This window comes from Lemur catta, chromosome 1 (genome assembly GCF_020740605.2).
Source record: "Lemur catta isolate mLemCat1 chromosome 1, mLemCat1.pri, whole genome shotgun sequence".
NCBI lineage: Eukaryota > Metazoa > Chordata > Mammalia > Primates > Lemuridae > Lemur > Lemur catta.
The window spans coordinates 24,347,636-24,363,805 of NC_059128.1; the positions used below are offsets into that span (position 1 = coordinate 24,347,636).

General features: G+C 45.0%; 1 protein-coding gene across 1 annotated transcript in view; it reads right to left on the reverse strand.

Annotated features, from left to right (window-relative positions):
• IFT43 (intraflagellar transport 43) overlaps positions 1–16,170 on the reverse strand; it is an 80,674-nt gene that overhangs the window by 17,875 nt on the left and 46,629 nt on the right. The window contains exons 4-5 of the mRNA XM_045563321.1: positions 3,535–3,567; positions 2,883–2,929 (exon numbers count right to left, since the gene is read on the reverse strand). Of these exons, the coding sequence (XP_045419277.1) occupies positions 2,883–2,929; positions 3,535–3,567 (80 nt within the window). The remainder of the gene's footprint in view (positions 1–2,882; positions 2,930–3,534; positions 3,568–16,170) is intronic.

The window sequence follows — 16,170 nt, forward strand, 5'->3', positions numbered from 1 at the left end:
ATGAGTGGGCTAATGATACACGCAACAACCTGGATGCATCCCAAAATCATTACACGGAGTGAAGAGGGCCAGCCACGAAAGACTGCATACTTATGCTTCCATTTATATATAAAATTCTGGAAAATGCCAACTACTCTATAGTACAAAAAACACATCAGTAGTTGCCTGAGGCTGGGTCAGAGGAGGGATGACCTGGAAGGAGCAAGGGGGGACTTTCGGGGGTGATGCTCACTCCTATGCACCTTCAAGACTGGCCAGATCCTCACACTACAAACTACCTGCCTTCATCCCCAGTCTCCCTCACCCTGGTTCAAATCAGAGGTTCCAGAATTGTTGCTCTAGCATTACAAATTCCACGTACACTGCTCCTTAACCGCCTACCAGCTCTGTTAATGTCTAGCAGAGACCCTGCCTCCTGAGTCCTTGGGCACACACTCCTGGGTGGTACCTTGCTGTACTGTGCAACCAATGGCTGGAGCAACAGCCTGTGAGGACAGGCAGATCAAAAGTGTGGCCAGCAGCCACCAACCTCTGAGCTGCCAGTTTGGCAACGGCAGAAAACACCCTAGGTACATGTCTGGGAAAATAGACTTTGGGAACAGAAATATAAGATGCCATATTTAATACAGTCATTGGGAACTATCAGTGGGTGGAGAAGTCTGGCAGCTAAAAGGAGTTAAGTGGGTTGAGCTGAAGAGGAATATCTGGCAAGAAGAGATACTGAAAAGCAAGGGAACATGCTGGAAAATGATGAGAGTATGCTCACAAGCTATTACTAAACCTTAGAGTGTGGACAGGTTTTCTGACCTCTATGGCTGCTCTTCCACCTTAAAACCTTCTGGAATGAGATGAGGCAGAAGTATTTTTTTCACATAACTCTCACTCTCTCCAGTTGGTCCTCAGTCTTGGCTTTAGAGGCACAATGGCAGCATTGTCAAATAGTCGCCTAGGGAGCTTCCTTAAGTTAACGCAGACCTCTGGGCCCCAGTTCTACCTTCTGATCTGTGCATGGCCTGGGAATCTGTATTTTAACCACCATCCCAGAATATTTCATAAATGTCCTTTTTGACCCTCTCTCTGATTTTGTGATTACCAGGTAATTATCTAAGTTTCATAGACCGAATCCTCTCTCTTGTTGTATGTAGTCACATCCAAAGGGGTTGAAAGAAGGTTTTGGGATTCCATGTCAAGCCACGAGCAAGGAACTGGTACCAGACTTGCCCTCCCACATTAAACAACTAGAAAACTGGGAGGAAAATATACGATATCACTGTTTTCGGACATCGAACAGTAGACAGCGCAAGACTGGGATTCCTGAGAGAAGGGAAACAGATGAAGTGAGCCCTGCGTCACCCCGGTTTTCTGCCTAGAGGTACTTCCTGGACTCTGGCACAGCAAGGGGAAACCACAAACAGAGCACGGAGGTCTCGCTGAGTTGAGGAGAGACAGACTGAAGTTTAGGGCGGCTTAGGTCGCTGGAACTTGAGGAACAGAGTCTAAAAGACTGGGGAGCTATGCAGAGGAACAGCTCCAAAAGTCTAGACTGACGGAATACTAAGTTGTGCCTCAGTAGGGTGAAATTCCGCAAGGCCGGGCAAAGAATGACCACCAGGAAGGTATGAGCTGAACAATTCCCAGAGCCTATACAGACCTGGAGGCGGCTCAGCTCCACCCAGCCAGAGTGGACAGATCTGATAAAGGAAAAGAAATCTTAAAAGCAGCTGGAGGGGAAAAGATACATTACCTAAGGGGGGAACACACGGGAACAAGGATAACTACTGACTTCTCATCGGAAACAACGTAGGCCAGAAGACAATGACACAACTGTTTAAAGTGCTACAAGAAAAAATACTGTCAACCTAGAATTGTACATCTTGTGAAAAATGAGGACATTTTCAGACAAATAAGGTAGAGAGAATTTGTTGCCAGAGGACCTGCTTTACAAAAAAATGGTAAAGTTCTTCAGGCTGAAGAAAACTGATACTAGACAGAAACCAGGATCTACACAAAGAAATGAGGAGTGCGGAAACGGTGACTATGTGGGATGAAACAAGGCTTTAGTAATTTAGGTGCAAGCATAGTCTCCCCCTAGTGGGTTTCATTTTAGAGATACACATAAACCTCATCTTTTGTTCTTGAGTTTTCAACACGGGCTTCCACTAGGCCACGGCTGCCTGCCTTGTGAGTGCTGTTTCCCCCTCAGTTGTACAGTCAGCCAGGAACTGACGACTCTGCGTTGTGCACTGGAGATAAATAAGACAAGCTGTCTGCCCGTAGGAGCTTTGAGCCTGGTGGCAAAAACAGTCAAGTCCACAAAGAGTTAAAGTGTGATATGTGCACCTTGTACCCACATCCTGGCTCTAGTCACTCAGTAGATCTGTGACCTTGGGAACTTACCTACCCTCTCTGTGCCTTAGTTTCCACAACTATAAAATGGGGATTGTGGTGAGAGTAAACGCTTTAACTTACATAAACTGGTAGAACAGTGCCTGGTATATAAACACCTGATAAACAGTAGCTATGTTGCTGTTACTACAATGGAGGTTTGCTGAGGAGGGCGTAAAGAGCGCAGAGAAAGAACCTGAATCAGAGAGGGAGTAGGATGGAAAGGGAAGACATTTCAGAGGAAGTGGTGCTTCAGCTGAGTTTTGAAGGACAAGCAGGGTTAGTGGATAAAGAAGGGGGAGAGACACTCCAGGCAGAGGAAGCAGCAGTTAGCGAGGCAGGGACACGTGGATCAGCACGTGTGACGAGACCACTGCAAACGTTTACGTAAGGCTGCAGCACACGGTGCCTTCGCTGTAGCCCAAGAAGTGCTCTGGGCACTCCGGGGATTCTCTATGAAGCCCCAGACTCTCTGACTTCCTCCAAGGGACTCTTACCTCCTCCGTCATCTGATCCATCCAGGCTCTGCTGTCTGAGGCGGTAACTTCCCCCCAAAAAAGAAGAAGAGAGCAGAAAATGAGTTTCAATCACAGAAACGAACAACTCAAATTTTTATTGTATCCATTCTTTCTCCTAGATGAGAATGTCCCTGGACTTCCATCAACTTGATCAAACCTAACTGGGCAACCGGGTCTGTCATGTGTGGCTGCACCATCCCAGAGGGCAGCAAAACACAGCATGACATGAATGCTTCCTCTGGCCCTGGCGCTGCCCGTGCAGCCACCTTTACCTAGAAACCTCCTTTCCTTTTTTTGGATAGAAGTCTAGGAGAAGGCTAGGCTTAGGAAGCTGGTGTTGCTTCTGCCCATCTATACCAACAGAGCAGAAGGCATGGGTCAGTACCCTGATACCTGGGACATATGATTCTGTGAAGCACAAGCCGGGAGATATGGCATGGCCATTAATGCCACAGTCCAGACCTTCAGCTGAGGAAGCAGCATTCACCAAACCCTTGATTCAGCATAATTCCAGCCCCAGACCACAGCCAGATTCATACTGTCTTATTTTTTAACGCTGTGTTCAACATAGGCAAGACTGCACTGCTGACAAAGGTCACCATAGGATACCATAAGAATACTGGAAACATACTCTTCTATTTCTTCAGAAATCTTCCTTCCTAACCTGAAAAAAAGAAAAGACAGGGTTTATGAGAACCCACTAGTCTCGTGCCCTGGGGAAATGTCTTGGGGAAGGGTTTCAAAAGTGGGGCAAATTAGTACATCACAAGTGCTTTACTCATCTGAATTACTCTTTACAAACCAAGCCCCACAACCAGCAAGAGAGAGTGACAGACACAGTAGTGCCCTCTTATGGTCTTCTTTCAGCATAACTCCAAATTAAATGGTTGAGTTTAAGTGCAGGTTGAATGAGAAGGTTAAAATTCAAATGGATGCAGATGATATGGTGCCCTTCTTTCTTTCAGCAATTACCTGAGCCATTTACAGAGCACTTTCTTATAACTGAGGCCCTGCGTCTTATTGGTGCTGGGAGTTGTCAGCATGTGCAGCTTCCCAGGAGCCAAGGGGATGCCCTGAGCACACAGTTCACCCTGCAGGCTCAGGAACTGTTTTTCTGTGTCCTCCACATGAAGGACCAGAGGACCTTATGAGTGACATTGGGTGAGGAGCACCCCTTAAGACATTCCACGAGAACACAAAGCCTGGCTGACAACACATTTATCTAAGGCAGAGGTTCTCGCACGTTAGTGTGCAGAAGAACCATTCGGGACCATCTGGGCAGTCTGTTAGACATATAGACTGGTGGGCCTGGCAGTTGGAGATTTCTGAATCAGCTGGTCTGAGGGAGGAGGAGGCCAGGAATGTGCATTTTAAAATATTAATCTAAGCAGGTCACAACTGACACTCTGAGAAACACTGATCCACAGTCTTCTAAGTAAGTAAGATTGGTAAGACGATGATTAGTAAAGTTGGGTATACAGTGATTACATTTCTGTATGTCTGAAAACTTCCACAATAACAGAGTTGTTTTAAATGAATTGTTTCAAGTCAGAAATCTAGCACGTGATGAGCGGGGGCAAAGCGTGGTGGCAACGTCACAATGGCCCGGAGGCAGGATGGATGAGAAGACCCTTGATGGTGTGGGGCCACCAGCCTCCTAGTAAGAGCTGCATTGGAGCCAACAAGCAATTCCTGCAAAATGCAAATAACTCCCCTCAAGAGTATAATCACATATTAATTTTTTGTCAATTAAAAATAATTTTAAAAATTAAGCCTATTTAAATAGACTATTTTCCACAAATTTACTCTATCAACTGTACTATTTTAAAAAAGAAAGTAAGCCAGGCATGTGGTACACATCTATAATCCCAGCTACCTGGTAGTTTAAGGTAGGAGGATCCCTCGAGCCCAGGAGTTTGAGTCCAGCCTGGGCAACATAGCAAGACCCCATCTCTCTAAAAAAAAAACAAAAAAAGATAGCTGAAGTGAGGAGGGTGAAGAGGATAGGTAGGATCAATTGGATGGATAGGATATAACAACTTCGAGGGAATCTCCCAGCCTGCAGTTTTTGACCCTTAAAGGGCAGAGTAAGGAGACTGAGCAACTAGAGGGAGGAAGGCAGGGGACAGAAGGGCAGTGAGAGGCACCAAAGGGAAACTGCAGCAGGGTGCCCAGGGCATCCCCACTGTGGTGTCGCCAGATGCTGTGGGTTCCCAATACCTGTCTCAGGCAAAGGAATCCTAAAGGAAGAGCACCCAGCACCCACCAAAGCCACCTTCTATCTGTGGGAGGACAGAAGCTGTTTTCCCAGCTCCTGCCATTTCCCAGGACCACTGCCTCTAACTGTCTCTATACTCCCACTGTCCAAGCGACGCAGCTAATATGTCGCCAGTGGTAGAAGTGCCTAAATGAAGAATTACGGGATTAAACAGGCTAGGTAGACCAGGCGAGAGCCTTCCTTGTATATGTAAGAGACATATTCATCTCTAATTACCTGCAGGAGTCGTGCCTGAATTGTTCCTTTCCTACGCAACGTGCCATGGCAAAAGCAGTGATTTTGTCTGAAGGAAACCATAATGATAATGCTCATCTTCAGGGGGAGGCTGATTAATGCCACTCACCCACTCAACATCCAAAGGGGGATGAGTTTAACATTCGGCTTCATTGGGGCTAAGCCCACATCCTGTTCTCTCTCACTGTACGGGGAGCCCAAGGACTCCCCCCACCCTCATTTCTCTCTACGGAGGAAGGAGAAAGATGAGAATGGAGTCCCCAGTGATAGGCAGCAGGGAGGCCTTCAGGGGGCGTGTTCTCTCTCCCTGCCGGAAACGGCAGGTTCTGGTGGACAGAAGGCCTGGCGGGAGGGAGCTTCCTGCCTCTGACCTGGATCGCAGAAGGAACACTGCCCACTTCCCGGCCTTATCTAGCCTGCAGATGCATTTGGTTTGCACCACGCTCCTGTTTATTTATTTTTTGTTTTGGTCCATTTTAATGTGAATTCATTGCCCAAACTGAGAGACTTTGTACAAAAATGCAGATTTCTGGATTCTTTCATAAAAGGCCTGGCAACACCAGCCCTGGACTGGATGAACCTGAGCTCTGGCCCCCCATGGCTCCCTAACGCCAGGTGGGCAGAACTAGTTCTTAACCATTGGATCTGCGCTGCTGGGTTTCTTACAGGAGTTGGAGGCAAGTGCATTATTTCCTATGTTATTAATATGTAGCTTTCAAACGTGAGAAAGCAAAAAGAAGACTAAGTGGGAGGTGTGGTTTAGGAGAACAGGCAGGGAGTACACTAATATTTCTTTATACACATGTGAATATGCAAATAATTCATCTATGCATAGCGGGAATATAATTTAAGGTGTCATTCTGAAATAAAACCCCACTTCACAGATTCACTTCACCTCGGGCTAGTACAGTGCCACAGAGCCCAGCTCAATGACCCAGAATTTATAACAACGTTTTTTAAACTACAGGTCTGACCCACTAGTGAGTCATGAAGTCAATTCATTGTAGCATGGAGGTCCACAATTTCAGTTGATCCTCTAGATGGGTCTCAGTCATTTGTGCCCGTAAGGGTGTCTTGATTTGGGTTAGGAGGGAGAATGTAGATTCGCAGAAATAGGTGGTTGAAAAGCAAGAAAGCATTTTGGGGGCATGTTGCTGAAGGCGTGGGTATCCTACTGCATTTTTCCCATTTCAATTGGATCTTTCTTAGCATCAAACGATGACTTTAAAATGTCATCTACTGAGAGCTCAATCAATTTCATCTGTAGTTCTTTAGGTGCCTTGGTGATATCAACTAGGTGAGGCTGAGATGCTCATTTGAGTGTGATGTCATGATTCTGAAAGTCAGTGAACCTTTCATTGTGTTGTCCAATTAATAGTTCTATAGCAGCTGTGTATTCTTCAAATGATTCACATGTATCACCCTGCTCATCAATGACCTTTGCTAACTGGGGAATGTTCATCCGAAATTTCTTTTTGAAGAACTGTTTTGAGAAAAAATAGCTTTTTTCAAAATGCTTGGATTTTCTGCCACATATCATATATAGACTTAATTTTACCTTGCAAAGAAATATTCAAGTTGTTTTGACATATCACCCAGAAATGTCGCATTCCTATAGCAATCTTCTTTCAGTAATTCACACTGCTGATTCTGTTCTTCATAAGATTTAACTATCTGTTCTCACAGAGATAAAATTTTGACTAACACCTGTCCCTGAGATAGCCAACATACTTTAGAATGATCAGGTAAATCCATACTGAATACTTCATCTTTCAACTTTAACATGTTATGAATCTGAAGATGCCCTATTGCATTTGCATGAATATAGCTAATAATACTTATAACTTGTTGCAAAATGTTACTTTAAATAATAGCTTTAGCACAGAGGTTTTGCTGATGTAAGATACAATGAAAAGAAATAAGAGCGTCTGGATCTGTTAATACTTTTTAAATCTATGCAATAAATCCTTCATGTTTTCCTGTCATGGAAGGTACACCATCTGTACATACACTCACTAAATTTACCAAAGTCAGTCCAACTTCACGAAATTTATCTTGAAAGTTGTTGAAGATATCTATTCCCCCTGCTCTGTTCACAAGAGTGCCCAAAGCGAGTAACTCTTTGTAGCAAAGAGAATCTACTAACGAAGTACAAAATCTGCATCAAGTCTGCAGTATCAATTGATTCATCCAAAGCAATTGAATAATATATATTTTCCTTTTGAAGTATTGCATGAAGCTGTTTTGTTAAGTTGAAAGCTAAATCATGCTGCCGATCGGTTATGAACTGATTCTCCTTGAAAGACATAGTTGGTTGTACTCTGAAATGTTATCGGGGTCTAAGCATCCTACAACTTTGACAACGTATTCTTTCACAATTTCTATGTCACTGAATGGCTTCCATTTTTTTCTGAGTATATAGGCTACTTTATAAATTGCTTCAGTGGTATTATTTCCATGTCTTACTGCTGTTTGAAAGAATTGTCTTTGTTTTTGCTTTTCATCTTTTAATTTCTGCAATACAACCTTTCATGCCTCTCCCTCTAATTTAAAATATTTGTGGTCCTTAGGAGTCTTATAATGCTAATGAACACTGAATTTCTTTAATGTTGATAGTGCAGTATCACAAAACAAGCAAATCATCTTATCTTTAGCAGAAACAAGATAATATTGCAATTCCCAAGCCTCATTTAAAAATCTGTTTTCTTCCTTTAGTGTTCTCTTGGTCTTCTTTGACATGATGGGCTGTTAAGCAGACAGAATTAAAAAATACTGTTGAGCTGTGTAACTATTCACAAATTCTACTTCAAACAGAAACACAGTGCATCATTGTCAAAAGTTGATAACAGACTGGCTACCTGACCCCCATAAACTCTTACCAACCAGCCTCCTGCAGTAGTGACACCAGTCAGGCCAGGGAGGTTAGAACTAAATCATGAGTGTAGCAGCCGTCTATTTAGCCCTTATGGCTTACTAATTCTGCCAGTCAGTCTGGGAGGATTATTTTGTTGAAACTTATTTTATTCTTTGGTATTTTAAATACGCTCATTTTAAAAAATAAAATAAAAGAACAAAATATATTAACAAAAATAAAAGGATTTGTTCCGAAAATTTTGGATTTTGTCAAAAGGCTGCATTTAAAGACCTAGAAGGCCACATGTGCTTACGCCTGCAGGTTCCCCACCCCTGGTATAGACAGAGAATTGAAAGCTGGAGAGAATCCTTTAAACTGGCAGTTCTTCACCAGTGGTGCACAAGAGAATCACACCAGGGAAGCTTTGCAATGTACATGGGCTGGGGTTATCCCCAAGCCCCAGAGGTAGCAATTTCTAGAAATGGAACCTAGTGACAGAGATGAGAATTACTGCCCTAAATCTTATTTCAGATACAGACCAGTGATCCCCAATCTTTTTGGCACCAGGGACCAGTTTCATAGAAGACAATTTTTCCATGGCCAGTGATAGGGGTCGGTGGGGGGGGTGGCACTCAGGCAGTGATACCAGCGATGGGGAGCAGCCGCAAATACAGATAACACACATGAAGCATCGCTGGCTTGCCTGCCACTCACCTCCTGCTGTGTGCCCCCTCCCCCCACTCCCCCCCTTCCTAAGTTTCATGGAAGACAATTTTTTCATGAGTGGGGGTGGGGTGGCGTCAGGTGGGGTGGAGTATCAGGGCAGGGAAGCCGAGCTCTGTGGTCCTGCCGCTTGGACCCTAACAGGTCACAGACTGGTACCGGTCCACAGCCCAGGGGTTGGGGACTGCAGTATTAGACTGAACATTCCAGTGCCTAAGCAGCAAAACTGAAACCTATTTGCCTTCTCCTTCTGAGTTGCCTACTTCCTTCTAACAGAAGTGTTAATGAACATGGACTTGACCTAAAGGCTGCGGGGAGGAAGAAACAGCAAGGGGCCTGAATGGTCCACAAGGTGAAGCCTCGGTTCCTGAGAGATCCTGAATTCACACCTGAGTCCATGCTGGTTCCTGAGAGATCCTGAATTCACACCTGAGTCCATGCTGTTCATGAAGACTAAGCCGGTGCTCTCCTCCAAGCCAGGCCCAGGGCAATCCAGATCCGATTAGAGATGCTTGTTCAATATTCAGAAGGTAAAGCATAGAAGTTGCTGAACCAGCACTTTGAAAAGTTAATTAAATGCCAGCTTTCTTTTTAAGAGCTACTCCATCACTCACTGATTGCTTTGGCCATTTTGCAGAATGAAGCTTGAACTCTGGACAATGAGAATAAACATTCTCCTTCACCTCCGCCTTGTGGAGATGGGTGATGGAACAAGGACACATTGGCTTCGTCCTTCCTGTGCACACTGGGCCTGACCTGGCCAGTGACTTGGCAAAGGGGCAATCACAGCCAGCTCAGTGTGGTCCTTTCCAGATTGCCAAGAACACTCAGCCGTGAAGCCACCACATTCTTGAAACCTTGGCCTCTCAGGCAGGTGAGGTCGAGGCCTTCATTTAAAGACCGGTCCTTCAGCTCTACACTCAACCTGTCACCTCCGGTCTTCATCTCAGCTTCTCTCTGACCTGTGCCTGGTCTGTCCCCCTCGGCTTGGTGCATCCTCTCTCCACTCTCGGGGCAAAGCCCATTCCCAGCCCTAGCCTGCCCTTCCTCTGTGCTGCCCCCACCCCACAAGCCTGTGAGGGGTGATTACTGATGATAACAACAATCAACATTTATTGAGCTTCCTGGGCGCCAGGCACTGTCATTACAGTATTTATATATTACTATTATACAAAAGTATATCTTCTACGTAGTATTTATGTTATCTTAATTATCATATTATCTTATTTAATTCACTCTGTTTTACAGGTGAGGAGACTGGGGCTTGGAGAGGTAAAGTAGCTTGCCCAAAGTCACTCACCTAGAAGGCGGTAAGGCCAGAAGGCAAGCCCAGGCTGTCTGATTCCAAAGCTCAGTTCATAACCTCTGCAGGACAGACATACGGGCAGTTCTACACCATGGGAAATGCTCCTTGTAGAGATGTCACTTCAAATCCAATTAATATTTTCCAGGACAGGGACATGGATTCAATTTATAGTAGGCTACAGCTTTGTCAGGTTTGAGGATATGGTATTTAACACTGGTTTAATTGTTCTGTGATTTATTACGTATGTTTATTTACAACATGACGGCTTATGTTATGGCAAAAAAGAGATCCTGTCTAGCTAAGTCACCTTTCTGTCCTTTTTGAATTTCTCTTGCTCAAATGCAATCCCTTTTTTTGGCATGTAGAGCCCACACTATTATGACATGCAGTGTCATAATTTGGTCGGCTGAGCAAAAGCTTGTCCCACTGGTGCATCCCGTGACTGCGCCACACAGGACCATGGTGGAACCTTGGATCCTCATGGTGTCATTGGGGGGGCCTGATGGTAAAAAAGTGCTATGATGTCAAAAAAAACCTTCTCTGCCTGCAGAGTCTGTCTTCTCTGTCCTCCCTCTGGTCTGGCCATGGTGACCAAGAATCCACACAAACGTGATTATGTCTGTGGGAATAACAAGGGGTCACGACCCCAACTGCAGGGACCTTGCCAGCCTGCGGGGAAGAGACCCCAGAGCAACCTGGATTCCCCATCACCAGATATGAGGCTTCAAGCGCTGCTACACGGGTTACATGTTGAAGGGTAAAAGGCAGCCCTAATGTAGACATCATCTCAGTTAAAATGTTTCTCTCGAGTTTAATGGAATACTGCAGAGATCTAAATGGAGATAAAGTACCACGGCTCAGAGAACAGCCAGGATGCTATCTTTATGCAGCATGACAATGTTCAGTGGTTAATTAGACACCGTTAACCTATTTTAGCAGGGGACATAACTGGGATAAATGGGGGGAAGTGTCCTTGAAGTCTCTTAATAGCCACAGCACACATTGGACCCTAGACTCACCTCCCTGCTGCAAGGCAGAACAGGCTTAAAATAGACCAAAGTACCAGGCAACTGGAGCCTGGGCTGTCCCAGGGGAAGGACCTCTGCTAGCCCATCCCCCATGGGTCACAGCCTCTGACTTGGGGAGGAATGTGAAGGGTTTGGGCAAATGGTTACAACTATAACTTGTTGCAGGTGAGAGGAACATAAAGCCATAGTAAGGCGCTCACATGGCTCCCATTACAAAAGAGAAGACATTCTGCAGCCAGGGGCTAAATGCATAAAGAAAAATTGGCAAAGGGAAGAGCAGGAATGAGACACCAACTAAACTGGTGCCAAAGCTACCTTACATTTAAAAAATATATCACTCCTCTGGAGGAAAAGAAATCAAAATGCCATTTTCTTGCAAGGTTTTCTACCCTCATAATTTCAAAATGCCCAATAAAAATCTCACAACTGCCTCTAAATCTCATTGAGGTAAATTTTACCAGGCATGAGAGAGGGGACGCAGTATGTCCCAGATCATGTAACATGTCACTAGCAAAGCCAAAACCAAGGCTCTGCTTTATAAATGTGTGAGCCACCAAATGAGCCTTCACACTGAAAACCCAAGTCTGAGGAAAGGAGAAATCTACCACTGTCATCGTGGCTACACTGTCCATTCAGCGTCAGGCAGGTTACTGGATAACTGTGGTCCCTCTGCTCTCAGATGTCCCCACACCTACAGTATCGATTAAAAGCCAGTTATTTCTCATGAAATGAAGTTTTCCTTGTCCAATAGATTTCTCCTCATTTAAATCTCTCCTAAAAGCTGAAGTTCCCACCCTCTTCCCCGTCAGTTCCTCGTTCTTGCCATTTGTGTCTGGCATCCCGTATACATCAGTAGATACTGTATCCTCTCCCTTCTTTTAAAGACAAGCAAGAATTCCCAAGCACCTAAATTTTGGTACTTTGGGGTTTTGGATCACACTAGATCGTATTTAACTCCTGCCAGCATAGCTCATCAATAAGGTTTCTGGCAGAAAGATGAAAACCCATGTCCCGTCCTGTCCGCAGATGGCCAAGCCCTACCCACTTGAAGGCAGAGTGAATGGGCAATTCCTGGGTGAAGTTTGCTCCCTGCTGGTCAGATTAAAAATAACATCTTTGTTCTGATTCAAACTAAGAGCACTTAACATATGAAAAAAAGGTTGCAATATACCAGAAGTTTTAGTAGCTAAAAATTGTTATGGGAACATATAAAATGTATGTATATGCCTGATATCAAGAAGAAGTTGTAGAGAGTTTAGAACTCTAGATCTTAGGTATCTCAAGTGAACATTATTTTATCCAGGAAAACTTTATCACTAATTATCTACTAGGCACAAGTGGGAGGTGTTGGGAATCGTGGATCTTTTGCTCAGGATTTTACAATCTGGTGGGAGAAAAGAACATTACAGAAATAACACTAGTACGTCCATAAACTCACATACTGCAGGGCTTAACACTCCACCACCATCCAACTGTGCAGCGGCTAGATGAAGAATTGGAGACTGGGAGTCCTCAACGGGACCCAAGGAAAGTCCCAAAGCCAGCTGGATGCACAGCTGGAACTCCAAACCAAGGTTCACAGTCCCTTGTTTGTGCTGCTGGTTCTACTAAGCACCAAACTTGACAGGACGAGTGAGGGAGATGTAAGCAAACTGTCACGGGAGCACTAAAAAGGGAAGCAGCCACTTCCCTGGGGAGGGGGGGAGGTCCCCTAGAAGACTTGCCAACTGAGAGACAGGAAGCTTGCCACAGGCAAGAAAGCCCCAGGAGGGAAACCACCTGAACAAAGGTCAGGGCATGAAGGGGGCATAGGTGTTCATTAAACAGCAGGGGACCTGGTGTGGCTCAAATACAGACAAGGTAGTGGCTGGAAATGAGAATGGTATCAGGGCTCGTGGGGAAGCAAGCAGACTTGAATTAGATGGTATTGCCTGCTGGTATCAGTTCTATAAATATACACACTGACACTGATCAGGGATCGGAAGGGAATCTGGGGCTGGAAATTAATTTTCACTGTTTATTTTCCCCCCCTTTCAAGTAACTTAAGCCCACAAATAATGAGAGATTTCAATGAGTAATATGCAACTCACCTTGTATTCCGCAGAATGAAAACAACACAAAGGATTTAAGTCGAAGTTGCTATTCCTCCCACTGGGAGAAAGAATGAGGAGAAAAACCACTATAGGACAGTGTTTCCCCCACGTGTGCCATTTTCAAATGCCACCTACACAAATTTTGCTACAGCTGTCTACTTTCTGCACCTACTTAATATTTTCTTGCAAGTTGATTCCTTGCTTTTACTTCAATAAATTTATGTAAAAGAAAACCATATCCTCAGTGAAAGGCTAGCATCACCAGCCATAGGGAAGGTGATCGTAAAAAATACAGCATTTTAAAAACTACAAACTTTATTTTATTATAGCTAGGTATTGCTGTTTGCCAAAACTATGAGAGCCTACAGCTTACTCTTCATTAGTCAGGGAGATTAGTGGGGTTAGAGAAGTGCTAAGGAAATACTTGCTGCAAACTGAGACTTTTCCACGGGTGTGATGGGAGGGACTGAACGCTAACAGAAAAGAGAATAACGCGGGACTCAAGGCCATTCCTGGGCAAATGCAGCTATGAGGACAGAGGACGGACAGTGAAATGAGCTAGGATGTGGTGACTGGGACAAGCAGAAATCCTGTGTCCACGGTTCATGGGGCAAACTTCTCAGTACTTCTGGAACCTTTATTTTAATTCACCTTTAATCACTGAATGGACTGGGTCTTTTACTTCCCCTGGAGAGAAGTTTCTGCTCTGCAGTGGGGAGCCAGTAAAGACTTCCTTCTAGTTACTGACCCACTGTTTTCTCTGCTCTTCATTTACATCCTGTAGTCCCCCCAGTAGCCCATAAATCCACTGAGGCTCGCCTGAGTGATGAGGTGTGCAAAGAGAAGGTACCTCGCTTGCAGCTGCCAGCACGCGAGGCCATGAGGGAGTGCAGGGCATGGGCGGCAGCCTCCCAGAAGGCTCAGTGCTCACCTCAGTGAGTCCCTGGTAAATATGAACCAAGGATACCCTGGCACTTCCAAACATGGCTTCTTGTGCAATGACCACTGTGGAGCCAGGACCAGCTGGTGTGGACACCAGTAACCAGCTCTGGTGGGGGCAGCATGGATCAAAAAGTAAAATCACTGACCACCCAACTAAGCCAGAAAAAGCTCAGATTTTGTGAGGGGCCTCCATTTCATGTGCATATTTATACCTACGTGTGCCCAACCTGCTTCATCTATATTAAAACTGCTTTCGGTAACTTCTCAATAAAGGACTAAAAAGAAAAGGAAAGAAGTAGGTGTGATGTTCACAGATGCATTTTATTTTTAAGAGACCGAATCCATCAAAGGGAGAACAAGGAGATCATTTATGTTGGGAGAATTTTAACCAATGGCTGGCATCGCTAATCATTCCCTCCTGGCTTTCAGCTGCTCAGACTGCAAAGCAGCAAGTCCCCCTTAGCAGAGACTGGCTGGCTCAGGGGACACAACTTTTTTCCTTGCAAGTTTTTTTTTTGTTCAATAAGATTGCTTCATATGATCAACATCTCATTTCTGTGAGGGTCCCGGAGGATAGCAGTAAAGACAATTTTATTCTAACAGACTCCCTCTTGCACAAATACTATAGTGCATGGCCTTTTCATGAACTTGAGATAAATGCTTGCAGCTCTCAAGGTTTGAGAATGGGCATGGCTGTAGAATGAGAGGCACATTCTATTATACTAATTAGCTGTACGACCTTGGGCAGTGGGGCAAGGTGACATTTAAGGGCCTTTCTAACTCTATGATTCTGTAACTCAGAGTAACTTATACCTCCCCAGTTCTCAGCTCCAAACCGAAGGGGCCAGACTCCATGACTTCTCAGGTCTCTCCCCAGCTCTGGGAATGGGGACCTACCCTGCCCTCCCCTAATCCAGGCTCCCACCCCCATCTGTTCCCCATGAATACCTTTCTCTATTCTGACAATCTCCAAGCGGCCTCTTCCCTGCAACTGGTTTATCCAGCCCTAAAATTTCAATCAAGACAGTGTGATGTGCTGGTTTGGAGCTCACAAAATCAACACGGGAAGAGAAAGGGGGGGAGAGAGGGTGGTCTGCTTGCCTCTTCTCTTTTCCAGTCATTTTTAGGGACAATACAGTTAACCCAAACTCTCTTCCTACTTAAGAATTTAAGGCGGTTTCCTCCTTGGTCCTTCCCTCTCCTTTATTAGCTGTTGTTACAATCTGCTATGATTTTTCCAATTGCACGGAGAAATGCTACCTTCCCTTTGTATCCCTCTCTTCAAGAGTTAACCTGCTCCTGACATTCCCAATTGCTGCTTAATACGAGTCCTTTCTTTCCTTTCCCTACAAGCAGTTGGAAAGAGGGTATCTGCCTAGACCTGCTGAACCCTGCAAACTTCCAAACAGGGGCAGCTCAGAAACCAATTCTCCTGTTCCCCAGGTTGGAGAGGACTCAAAGAACCATAGGCTCAATCACTCGGGGTCAGGCCAGCCAAAGTGTGTGTGCTGAGCTCTGGTCTTGGGCCCTAATTTAAACAACTTGCTTGAAGCCAGGGGGTCTGAGCATGGGCTCTGGAACCAGGGGTGCTATGGTTTGAATGTTTGTGTCCCCTCCAAAACTCATGTTGAAATTAAATCCCCAATGCAACAGTATTCAGAGGTGGGGTCTGCAGGAGGTGATTGGGCCATGAGAGCTCTGCCCTCATGGATGGGATTAGTGCCTTAACAAGGGGCTGGCGGGGACTTGCCTAAGCCCTTCTGCCTTCTGCCTCATGAGAAACAGCAACAAGGTGACATCTTGGAAGCA